Genomic DNA, 13,232 nt, shown 5'->3' with positions numbered 1-13,232 from the left:
ATTTTGTTTATAGCTACGTAGGTCCTTTACTTACTTTAATGTTTATGTTGTCATTGCAATTGTGAAAATAAGTATGAATACTTCTTCTACATCCCCTCCTTCTCCTCATTCTTCTTCTTCTTTATCTTCTTCTTCCTCTTCTTCTTCTTCTTCTTCTTCTTCTTTTAACAAATATATTTACAAATTAAGTATTATTCTAATATTAATATCAATAGCACTATATTATCACAATTACTCAACAACAATAGCAATAACAAGCAATAATAACTATAACAGCAGAATGGAAAGATTGAAACAGGTGTATGAAGAGTTGGTTACTGATATAGAGTTGATGGTAGATATGACATGTCATAGATGTGTTGCTGCTATCGATGAAGCTGTCAAAAAGAACCTACCAAGGAGTACACTAAAGAAAGCATCGGTAGAAGACCAATCGGTGATTATAGAGTCACATGGTGACCTCTCTATCGATGTTTTAGAGACTATAAGAGAGACTGGTAGAACTGCGTCTATCAGTGGTTTTGGTAACAAGGCTACTAGTGCCGTTTGTGCAATGGGTATATTTGAAGGTTGGGAAAAGGGTTGTGGTGGTGCTGGTGGTGAAGGTGTCAAAGGTGTCAATGGAGTATTTAGATTGATTGAAATATCTGCTCCTGATCAACATGAAGATAACCACGATCATCAACATCATCAAGAAGAATCACAACAACAACAAGATAATCATACAATATTATTTGAAGGTAGAATTACAGGATTAGAAAATAATATTAAACACTCGCTTGTCATACACCAAGCAGGTGATCTTTCACAAGGTTGCAACTCGGTTGGTAAACCATATGTATATAATAATAATAATAATAATAATAATAAACAAGAGGATAGTGGAGTAGTTGGAATAACCTATTCAAAAGATGGAAAGGTAGAATTTAGAATTACAAACGATCGATATGATATATTTGATTTAATTGGACGGTCATTGGTATTACACGACAATGAAAGAGACAAGAGAATAGCATGTGGAATCATCACTAGAGCTGCTTCTATTGGTCAAAATAAGAAAAAGGTTTGTCCATGTGATCCAAAACCAGCAGCAACTACTGAAACTACTACTACTGGTAGTACAGCTGATTCGAAATTATAATATAATAAAATAAAATTCATAAATATTTATATAAAGCATTATAATAATAATATTAATATTTATTTTAATTATTTTTTTTCTTGGATGAACTTGGCGAGACGAGACAAGACGATCTGAATGTCATCGACACCAAATGCAAATCAATTTAACTTTAGCACTTCTGCTTCATACATGTATTAACAACAACAAAAACTCAATATCTGTTTACATCGAATCAAACAGATTATTGCCTAGTTCATCACACACTCACCCTCCTATGATTCCATTATAACAACATGTTGATTTAAATCAACAACAAAGTAGTTTTAATACTTTTGGTCTATTCCATTGCTACTGTATGTTGATTAGATGAATGGATGATCATCATGATAATGGTTATTCATTATTATTATTATTATTATTATTCTGATCATCACACATTTTATATTTAAAACCTATGATCATGTCATTTTATATAATTCTAATTATCTCGTTTACTTTATGTTTTCTAGTTTATCAAACTACTTGTACTACCGATCACAATCGATTCAATCATTCTTTAGTAGTAGACAGTGGTAGTCATGATCATCATAATAATGGCATAGACAACAACAATCAACTTGATTCAGGTTTAATCGATGGACGTGAAATGAGTCAAATACATTTGAATCAACTTCAAGAACATATTTACTTGAGTATGTATTTTTGGAATTGAAATGAATTGCATTGGTCAACCAAACAACTAACTAACCCTAACCTACCTACTTAAAATGATTTAAGATTCAGAGATTCATGTTGCCAATACATTTAATTGTGAAAGGGTTACAAACTCTAGGCAATGTGATTTGGTTTATCCTCGTTGCAGATGGTTGACATTTCGTGGATGTTGTGGTACTCTAAAGAGTGTCTGTATCGATAATCCACATCGTTTGGATTGTTTCCAAATAACTCCAATGCAATGTGCCATTCATCTGGCTACCAATCAGATCTATGAAATATGGTCTTCTTGTGGACCTTCTTTGGGTTGGAAACAATATATCCCTCCTCCTTGTACGTTATATATATATATATAAATATGATTTAATTCAAACAATAGTATTAATTAATTGATTTATATTTATCTCTCTTCCCCAACTACTACTATTACTATATTAGCAATACCATGTGAACAATTAAATTGTCAATCAAGGGGAATGGCGTGCAGGCTGAAAAATGTTACAGCCTGTACTTTATCGTCGTGTTGTCAACCCATTCCTCAATGTGTTTCCTTAACATCAACCACCACTACAACGACAACTACAACCTCCTCCTCCTCCTCAACTATAGGTGGCTCAACGCCAACAACGAGCCGACCAACCACTGGTAGCACGACCACTCTTGGTACGAGCACTACTAGAGCTCCGATATCAACATCCACAACTGGTACGACATCTGTACTATCGACAACAACAGGTGAAGATCAAACCACTTCAACTACGACAACGGACTCAAGCACTACTACAGGTGCCAGTGCATCAACGACAACTGGAGATGTAGCGTCAACCACCACATCAACAGGAGAAATCAGCAACACTACATCGACCTCAACCACAATAGCTTCATCCACTACAACAACCGGAGAATTAACCACCACCAATCAAGTAACATCGACCGTTGGGGATGTAACGACATCTACCATTACTACAAGTTCAATACCTACATCTTCAACGACAACAGATTTGATAACAGGTACAACATCAACAACTGGCCAAGATCCTACTACTAGCGGTTCAACACCCACAACTACTGACATGATATCAACTGGTGCGGCATCTGTAACATCGACAACAACAACAACAACAACGACGACAAGTGAAGACCAAACTACTTCAACTACAACTGAGGAAATCAGTAGTACTACTGGAGCCAGTATGACAACTGGAGAAATCAGTGACACTACATCTACCTCTACTTCAACTACGACTGACAACATATCAACCACAACTGGTCCAGATACAGCGATTACTAGTACAACTACTTCTTCAAGTATCACAGACATATCAACTTCAACAACTGGTACGACATCTGTACCATCTACAACAACAACAATAACGACAAGTGAAGATCAAAATAATTTAACGACAACAACAGACACAAGCACTACTACAGGTACTACCTCGACAAGTTCAAGCACAATAGCCTCATCCTCTACTTCAACTGTATCAGAGTCATCAGCTACTACGGATTTGACAGCAACTACCAGTCAAGATCCTACTACTGGCGGTACTACAAGTACTACTACTGACATAATACCAACAACTGTACCATCGACAACAGCGACAACAGGTGAAGATCGAATTACTTCCGGAGAATTAAGCAGTACCACATCCACTCCAACCATTGGAGCTGTAACTTCAACCACTTCAACCTCAACCTCCACTACCACTGGAATAAATAATACAACGACAACAACTACATCCTCAACAAGTCAAGGTCAAAATACTTTAACAACAACAACAGATACTGGTGCAACTTCAACTACCACATCATCCTCTACAACAACAGGAGAAATCAGCAGTACTACTTCTAGCGGTTCAACATCCACAAGTACTACTACTACCGACGCAATATTATCTTCTACAACTGGTACGACATCTGTACCACCTGCAACAACAACAACAGACACAGGCACTACGACTGAAGAAATCAGCAGTACTTCATCCACCTCTACCACATCCACTGGCGATGCAATGTCAACCTCATCGACCACAGGAGCTTCGACAACCACTGATACCACAACAACTGTATCAGAGTCATCAGCTTCAACGGATTTGACAGCAACTACCAGTCAAGATCCTACTACTACTAGCGGTACTACAAGTACTTCAACAACTGGTACGACAACAAGTGAGGATCAAACAACTTCAACGAGCACAACAGATATCAGTACCTCGTCCACTACAACTGCATCAACCTCTCCTTCGGGAACTAGTACAACAACAGGAGAAATCGGCAGTACAACATCCACCCCGACCACTTCAACAACTCAATCAGATGCAACTACCACAACGGGTACGACATCTATCCCACCTGCAACAACGACAACAACAACGGACACAGGCACCACTACTGGAGAAATCAGCAGTACTTCATCCACCTCTACTACATCCACACCGAACACTGGCGATGTAACATCAACCTCATCGACTACAGGAACCTCTACAACCACTGATCCAACATATTCCACAACAACTGGATCAGAGACATCAACTACAAACGATATTTTGACAACGACAACAACCGGAGAGGCCACTACTTCTACCTCAACCATTGGGGATGCAACGACAACTACAATAGCATCATCCACTACAAACGGATCATCATCCACAAGTAGTACAACTACCGACACGATATCAACATCCACAACTGGTACGACATCTGTACCATCAACAACAACAACAACAACAGGAGAATTAATCACCACCAATGAAGTAATCACTACTTCGACATCGACCATTGGAGATGTAACGACATCTACCATAACTACAAGTTCAATACCTATATCTTTAACAACAACAGATTTGACATCAGGTACAACATCAACAACTGGCCAAGATCCGACTACTAGCGGTTCAACATCCACAACAACCTCTACAACTGGGGCGGCATCTGTACCATCGACAACAACATCAACGACAACCAGTGAAATAAGCAGTACTACATCGACTTCAACCATTGGAGATGTAACGTCAACCACATCAACCTCCACTACAACTGGACCAAATGATATCACGACAACATCCTCAACAAGTGAAGATCAAAATAATTTAGCTACAACAACAACAGACACAAGCACTACTACAGGTACCACCTCGAGCAGTTCAAGCACAATAACCTCATCCACTACTTCAACTGTATCAGAGTCATCAACAACAGACGATATGTTGACAACTACAACAACAGGAGAATTAATCACCACCTCGACATCAACCACAGCAGATTTGATACCAACTACCAGTCAAGATCCTACTACTACTAGCGGTACTACATCTACAAGTACTACAAGTGAAGATCAAACAACTTCAACGAGCACAACAGATATCAGTACATCCACTCCGACCATTGGGGATGTAACGTCAACCACTTCAACCGCCACATCATCATCCACTACAACTGGACCAAATGATATCACGACAACAACAACATCCTCGTCAAGCGAAGATCAAAATAATTTAGCCACGACAACAACAGACACAAGTACCACTTCAACTACAACAGGAGAAATCGGCAGTACAACATCCACTCCAACAACTGGGGATGGAACGTCAACCTCATCGACTACAACCACTAGAGATGAGACGTCATCAACCACTTCAACTGGACCATCTTCATCAACCACAGGTGACCCGTTGACAACTACCACAACAGGAGAATTAATCACCACTAACTCGGGAACCACTACTTCCACATCGACCATTGGAGATGTAACGACATCTGCAATACCTACAACTTCGACGACAACAGATTTGACAACAGGTACTAGTACAACTACCGACACGGCATTATCTTCTACAACTGGTACTACATCTGTATCCTCGACAACGACAAGTGAAGATCAAGCTACTTCGACAACAGCATCAGATACTGCCAGTACGACAACTACTTCTTCAAGTACCACAGACATATCAACCCCAACAACTGAATCAGATACAACTACAACGTGTACTACATCTGTACTATTTACAACAACGACAACGGGCTCAAGCACTACGACCATTGGAGATGTAACGCCAACCTCCACTACAACTGGACCAAATGATATCATGACAACAACAACAACATCCTCGTCAAGCGAGGATCAAAATAGTTTAACGACAACAACAGGCACAAGCACTACTACAGGTACCACCTCGAGCAGTTCAAGCACAATAGCATCATCCACTACTTCAACTGTATCAGAGTCATCAACAACAGACGATATGTTGACAACTTCAACAACAGGAGAATTAACCACCACTAATGCAGGATCCACTACTTCTTCCTCGACATCAACCACAACATCAACTACCAGTCAAGATACTAGCGCTTCAACATCGACAAGTTCTACCAACACAATATTATCGACAACAGCAAGTGAAGACCAAAATACTGCAACTACAACTGGAGAAATCAGTAGTACCACTGGGGATGTAGCGTCAACCACTTCAACTGGGCCATCTTCATCAACCACAGGTGACTCGTTGAAAACTACGACAACTGGAGAATTAACCACCACCAATCAAGTAATCACTACTTCTACATCGACCATTGGAGATGTAACGACATCTACCATTACTACAAATTCAATACCTACAACTTCAACTACAACAGATTTGATAACAGGTACAACATCAACAACCGGTCAAGATACTACTACTAGCGGTTCGACATCCGCAACTACTGACATGATATCAACCTCTACAACTGGTGCGACACCTGTACCATCGAAAACAACATCAACGACAAGTGAGGACCAAACTACTTCGACTACAACGGGCTCAAGCACAACTACAGGTGAGGGAGCGACCATCACCGATGAAACAAGTACTACAACGACTTCAACAAGCACAATTATCACAGGCACCAGTACCTCATCCACAACCGGAGAATTAAGCAGTACTACATCGGCTACTAGTTCAATACCTACTACAGTAGATTTGACAACAACAACTTCAAATGCAGATTTGACATCAACAACTTCTACAACTAGCGGTTCACCACCTACAAGCACGACCGGCACGATAACAACAACAAGTACGACTGGAGAAGCCAGCAGTATAACATCAACCATTGGAGATGTAACGTCAACCACATCCACTACAACTGGACCAAATGATACCACAACATCTACAAGTGGCGCTACCGACACAAAACCAATATCTACAACTGGTACGACATCTGTACTATCGACAACCACTTCAACGACAAGTGAAGACCAGGCTACTTCAACAACAACAACGGATACGAGCACTACTACTGGAGCCAGTACGACAACCGGAGAAATTAGCTCTACATTGTCTAGTACATCTACTTCAACCACAACTACTTCTACTACTGAAACCAGTACTGGAGATGTAACGCCAACCACCACATCACCAACCTCCACTACAACTGGAGTAAATGATATCACGACAACAACTACAACATCCTCCTCAAGTGAAAATCAAAATACCTTAACTACAACAACAGATACAACTACTGGAGAAATCAGCGGTACTACTTCTACCATTGGAGATATAACAACATCTACCATAACCCCATCCACTACAACAGATTTGGCATCAACTACCAGTCAAGATACAACAAGCGGATCAACCTCTACTAGTACAACCACCGACACGATATTATCTTCTACAACGGGTATGACGTCCGTACCATCTACAACAACAACAGGTGAAGATCAAACTACATCAACGACAACCACTGGAGATTTAACGTCAACCACTTCGACCTCAACTACAACTGGACCAAATGATACAACAGGAACCACTACTTCTACATCGACGATTGGAGATGCAACGACATCTACCATAACCCCATCCACTACAAGTTCAATACCTACAACTTCAACTACCGGTCAAGATCCTACTACTACTACTAGCGGCTCAACATCCACAAGTAGTACCGACACAATATCAACCTCTGTACTATCGGCAACAACAAGTGAAGCCCAAACTACTTCAACGAGCACAACAGATATAGGTACATCCACCGCAACTGGAGATGGGTCTACATCGACTACTGGAACAAGAGGAGATTCGCCAACCGCCATATCCTCATCTACTACTTCCACCTCTACTTCAACTACAACAGATTTGACATCAGGTACAACATCAACAAGTACTACTACTACCGACACGGTATTATCTACTGGTACGACATCTGTATCCTCGACAACAACAAGTGAAGATCAAACGACAACTACTTCAACGACAAGTGAAGACCAGGCTACTTCAACAACAACAACGGATACTAGCACTACTACTGGAGCCAGTACGACAACCGGAGAAATTAGCTCTACATCGTCAACTGGAGATATAGGTAGTACATCTACTTCAACCACAACTACTTCTACTACTGAAACCAGTACTGGAGATGTAACGCCAACCACTTCAACCTCAACCTCCACTACGACTGGAGTAAATGATATCATGACAACAACAACAGATTTGACAACAGATACAACATCTACAAGTACTACTACCGACACGGTATTATCTTCTACAACTGGTACGACAACAAGTGAAGACCAAGCTACTTCAACAACAGATAATACTGGAGCCAGTACGACAACCGGAGAAATTAACAATACTACGTCCACCTCAGCTACGACTGACAACATATCAACATCAACTGAATTGGATACAACGACCACAACTGATACGACATCTTCATCAACGACAACGGGCTCAAGCACTACTACAGGTGAAGGGGCTACCATCACCGATGAAACTACAACGACGAGCACAATTACCACAGGCACCAGTACCTCATCCACAACCGGAGAATTAAGCAGTACTACATCGACTTCAACAACCACTGGAGCTGAAACGTCAACCACCATATCCTCGTCTACAACCACAACAACAAGTGAAGACCAAACCACTTCAACGACAACCGGAAAAATTAATAGTACTACGTCCATATCTACCTCAACTACAACCGTAGAAATTAATAGTACTACATCCACTTCAACCTCATCGACAACTGGAGAAAGCTCTACTGTATTAACTACTGGTGAAGGAACGAAAACAACAACAGGTGAAGATCAAACTACTTCAACGAGTACAACAGAAACAAGCACTACTGGTACTACTTCAATCAATACTGGAGATGTAACTTCAACCACAATAGAATCATCCACTCCTACATTAACCACAACTGGAGAAATTAGCTCTACATCTACTTCAACAACAACAGATGCAAGCACTGGTGAAGGAACCAGTTCTTCAACTACAAACGGAGAAATAGGCAGTACTACATCCACTTCAACAACCACTGGAGCTGAAACGCCACCCACCATATCCTCGTCTACAACTACGACAACTGGAGATGTAACGCCAACCACCACAGCACCAACCTCCACTACAACCGGACTAAATGATATCACGACAACGACAACAACATCCTCGTCAAGTGATAATCAAAATACAACAACAGACACAAACCCTACTGGTACCACCTCGACGACTTCAACTGGACCATCTTCATCAACCACAGGTGACTTGTTAACAGCAACAACAGGAGAATTAATCACCACTAACTCGGGAACCACTACTTCTACATCGACGATTGGAGATGCAACGACATCTACCATAACCCCATCCACTAGTTCAATACCTACAACTTCAACTACTAGTACTTCTACATCCACCTCAACATCAACATCAACTGCAACAGATTTGACATCAACTACTAGCGGTTCAACATCTACAATATCTTCCACGACAACGAGTGAAGATCAAACCACTACAACAAGCACAACAGATCCAAGTACCTCATCCACCACAACTGGAGAAATTAGCTCTACATCCACTTCAACATCGACAAACGACATATCAACCACAACCGAATTGGCAACAGGTCCAACGACAACAGGACCAATAATTGATAGCACTACAACAACAAGTGAAGATCAAACCACATCAACTACAACCGTAGAAATTAATAGTACTGCATCGACTTCAACCTCATCGACAACTGGAGAAAGTACTACGTCTATTTTAATAACTACTGGTGAAGAAAAGACAACAACAAGTGCAAATCAATCGACTTCAACGAGCGCAACTGGAGAAATTAGCTCTACATCTACTTCAACAACAACAACAACAGATGCAAGCATTACTACTGGGGATGCAAACTCATCGACTACAGGAACAAGCACAACAACAAGAGGGTTCGCCAACTATCATAGTCTCATCTACTACTTCCACCTCAACATCAACCACAACTGAACCAGATACAACGATTACCAGTACAACAACTGGCTCTTCAAGTACCACGGGCACATCGATCTCAACAACTGGTACGACATCGGTCACAACTACATCAACTACAACTGGACCATCTTCATCACCCACAGGTGACCCGTTGACAACAACAACAACTGGAGAATTAACCACCACTAATGCAGGAATCACTACTTCTACATCGACATCAACCATCACGACAACATCCTCGTCAAGTGATAATCAAAATACTGGTACCACGTCAACCACGCTAGCATCATCCACGACTTCAACTGTATCATCTTCATCAACCACAGGTGAAGATCAAACGACAACTACGACAACAAGTGAAGATCAGGCTACTTCAACAACAACCGGAGAAATTAGCAACACTACATCCACCCTTACTTCAACTACGACTGACAACATATCAACCACAATTGGTCCAGCGATTACGACTACTTCTTCAACATCAACAACTTCTAACACAGATTTGACATCTGCTAGTACGACTGACACGATATCAACTACAGATCAAACCACTTCAACGACAACCGGAAAAATTAATAGTACTACATCGACTTCAACCACTAGAGATGTAACGTCAACCACCATATCCTCGTCTACAACCACAACAACAAGTGAAGACCAAACCACTTCAACGACAACCGGAAAAATTAATAGTACTACGTCCACATCTACCTCAACTACTGGAGAAATTAATAGTACTACATCCACTTCAACCTCATCGACAACTGGAGAAAGCACTACGTCTACTGTATTAACTACTGGTGAAGGAACGAAAACAACAACAGGTGAAGATCAAACCACTGGGGATTTAACTTCAACCTCATCAACTACCACAACAGGAGAATTATTCACCACCGGTGGAATAACCACTACTTCCAGCTCAACATCAACTACAACAGATTTGACATCAACTAGTGGTTCAACAGCAACAGGCGAAGATACAACGACAACAACGGGAGAAATCAGCAGTACAACATCGACTTCAACCACTGGAGATGTAACGCCAATCACGATAGCCTCATCCACCACTTCAACTGGATCAGAGTCATCAACTACAACTGGAGAATTAATCGCCACTACAACTTCAACTACAACAGATTTGACATCTACCTCAACAACAAGTGAAGATCAAACTACAACTACTTCTTCAACAGACTCGATCACTACCAGTACATCAACCACAAAAGGAGAAGCCAGCTCTACATCTACTTCAACAACAACTAGAGATGAGACTACTTCTACGACTGGAACCAGCTCTTCAACAACTGGAGTGACAATCGAAGATCAAACTACTTCAACTACAACAAGTGAAGATCAAAATACTTTAACGACAACAGATACAAGCACGACTACAGGTACCAGTACTTCATCCTCAATAGGAGAAACCAGCTCTACTAGTACCTCGACCACTACTGGAGAGGGAACGACCAATGGAACAAGAACTACAACTGACATATCAACCTCAACAACTGGTACACGGGCCAATATTCACAATGATCCATGACTTTTAAACAAATAAAATAAAAATGTAATTTCTCTTTGTGGCAATTAATTTTAAAGTAATACTTTGGTTTGGAATTAAATAATTATTTGATTAATTAGTCAAGGTTAATAATTTAATATATATATATATATGTGGTTGCAACAAACTATGTTATGTTTATTATGAAATTAATTAATTTAAGCAACGACGGTACAGTTAAAAGAATAAAGCATTTGAAGATTAGTAGCACCGATACCAGCAGAACCATAGAGACGAATAGTATCACAATCTGGGACGGATGGCAAGTTGCAAACTAATGGTGACCATCCATACATGGCCTTGCAATATGGTTTGATGTTGGTAACTACTCCATCGTTGATAAGTTGATTATCAAACCAAATCATTGTCATTGGTGAATAATTGATTGTAAGTTTCTTTCCTTCTTGGACAACACTGGTAACTAGTTTAAAGAGAAAAGAGAGAAGAGAGAGAAAAAAAAAAAGATTAATTAATAATTAATTTTAAAAATATAATTATTATTAAACATACTAGCACCATTGGCAACTACGGCAGCACAGAGAATAATGGCAAAAACAGCAAAGATAGTTGTTGGTTTAAACATTTTGAATTTGGTTTGGTTTGGTTTGGATTGGAGAGAATGATTAAAATCGATTGGTTGATTTGGTGATTTAAAATGATTGAAACTATCATTCTTTTATATGTTTCCATAGAGACTGCTCCCATGTTGATGACATCAAATATTCGAATACGAAAATTTAAATAGGTACATACTTCATTGGGACCTAGAGGGGGGGGGGGGGGGGGGGGTTGGGGAGAAAATACATTTAAAGATTGTGATACTAGTCGACACCGATCATTAACTTTGTTAACGACCTATCCATGTGCTTTTTTTTCGTCATCATTAACACTCTCTCGAGAATGCTATCTCAATGTTGAGCGATTTTCAAGATTCACACATCAACATTGTTCTGTAAACAAACTGCTTTTTGGTGTAAACACCTATTAATTTACTTTGAGTATGCATACCTATATAGTTCCAAGCACCAGCACTACTAGACCAAGCAGAGGTAAATTACATTAAAAGAGAGAGATAGTTGATGTAATTTGCCTCCGCTTGGCCTAGTCTTGATGTTGGTCTGCTCTGTTCCCCTTGGTCTTTGGTCGTGGTGGTGGAGAATTTGATTCTTTTTTCTCTTGGGAGGTATTTGAGCCCGGTTACTCTTCCAAGCGCCATTGAAAACCAAAAGGTGTTAATGTTCATGCAAATCGAGCCTGCCGTTGGCGATGCCAAACCCAAACCCAGCGTTGCACTGAATGCCATACCTATAGAGTAAGTTGATTATTATTATTTGCGATGCAGTGTTTTAAATTTATGACCAAATTTATTTACAAACATACTTTATCAATTTTCTTTCTCTAGCCAAAAGCACAATCAACAGTGAATGCCGGTGAAAGGGTCCCACACTACTGCAACGATGCTTTGAAGTGTCTATCGATGGAATCCTGCGCTCCCGAGTTTCATTCTCTGCATCCAGCAGAATTCCAAGCCAAGAAGAGACGAATGAAAGATGAAGCAAGAAGAGGGAAGCAATAGAACTGCTAAATATTAGCT

At 40.2% G+C, this 13,232-nt stretch overlaps 3 protein-coding genes across 3 annotated transcripts; 2 read left to right on the top strand and 1 right to left on the bottom strand.

Moving 5' to 3' along the window:
* Positions 1–73: 73 nt before the first annotated feature.
* Positions 74–1,141, top strand: ccs (copper chaperone for superoxide dismutase; the record flags this gene model as incomplete). Its single annotated transcript, XM_004362214.1, has 1 exon — positions 74–1,141. The coding sequence occupies one exon, from the start codon at positions 74–76 to the stop codon at positions 1,139–1,141; it is 1,068 nt and encodes a 355-aa protein (XP_004362271.1).
* A 117-nt stretch (positions 1,142–1,258) lies between these two features.
* On the top strand, positions 1,259–11,620 carry DFA_06569 (uncharacterized protein; the record flags this gene model as incomplete). The annotated part of the gene is made up of 8 exons (XM_004362213.1): positions 1,259–1,314; positions 1,442–1,476; positions 1,633–1,815; positions 1,901–2,143; positions 2,276–7,498; positions 7,532–8,368; positions 8,408–9,847; positions 9,939–11,620. 8 exons carry the CDS (start codon positions 1,259–1,261, stop codon positions 11,618–11,620), a joined length of 9,699 nt encoding a protein of 3,232 aa, XP_004362270.1.
* A 176-nt stretch (positions 11,621–11,796) lies between these two features.
* On the bottom strand, positions 11,797–12,941 carry DFA_06568 (uncharacterized protein; the record flags this gene model as incomplete). The annotated part of the gene is made up of 3 exons (XM_004362212.1): positions 11,797–12,059; positions 12,149–12,303; positions 12,697–12,941. The coding sequence occupies 3 exons, from the start codon at positions 12,939–12,941 to the stop codon at positions 11,797–11,799; spliced, it is 663 nt and encodes a 220-aa protein (XP_004362269.1).
* Positions 12,942–13,232: the final 291 nt, after the last annotated feature.

Source organism: Cavenderia fasciculata (genome assembly GCF_000203815.1).
Source record: "Cavenderia fasciculata unplaced genomic scaffold Scf_Dfasci-G-p-12c09.r1-3, whole genome shotgun sequence".
In the NCBI taxonomy this organism is placed as follows: domain Eukaryota; phylum Evosea; class Eumycetozoa; order Acytosteliales; family Cavenderiaceae; genus Cavenderia; species Cavenderia fasciculata.
This window is presented reverse-complemented; position numbering and strand designations above follow the sequence as displayed.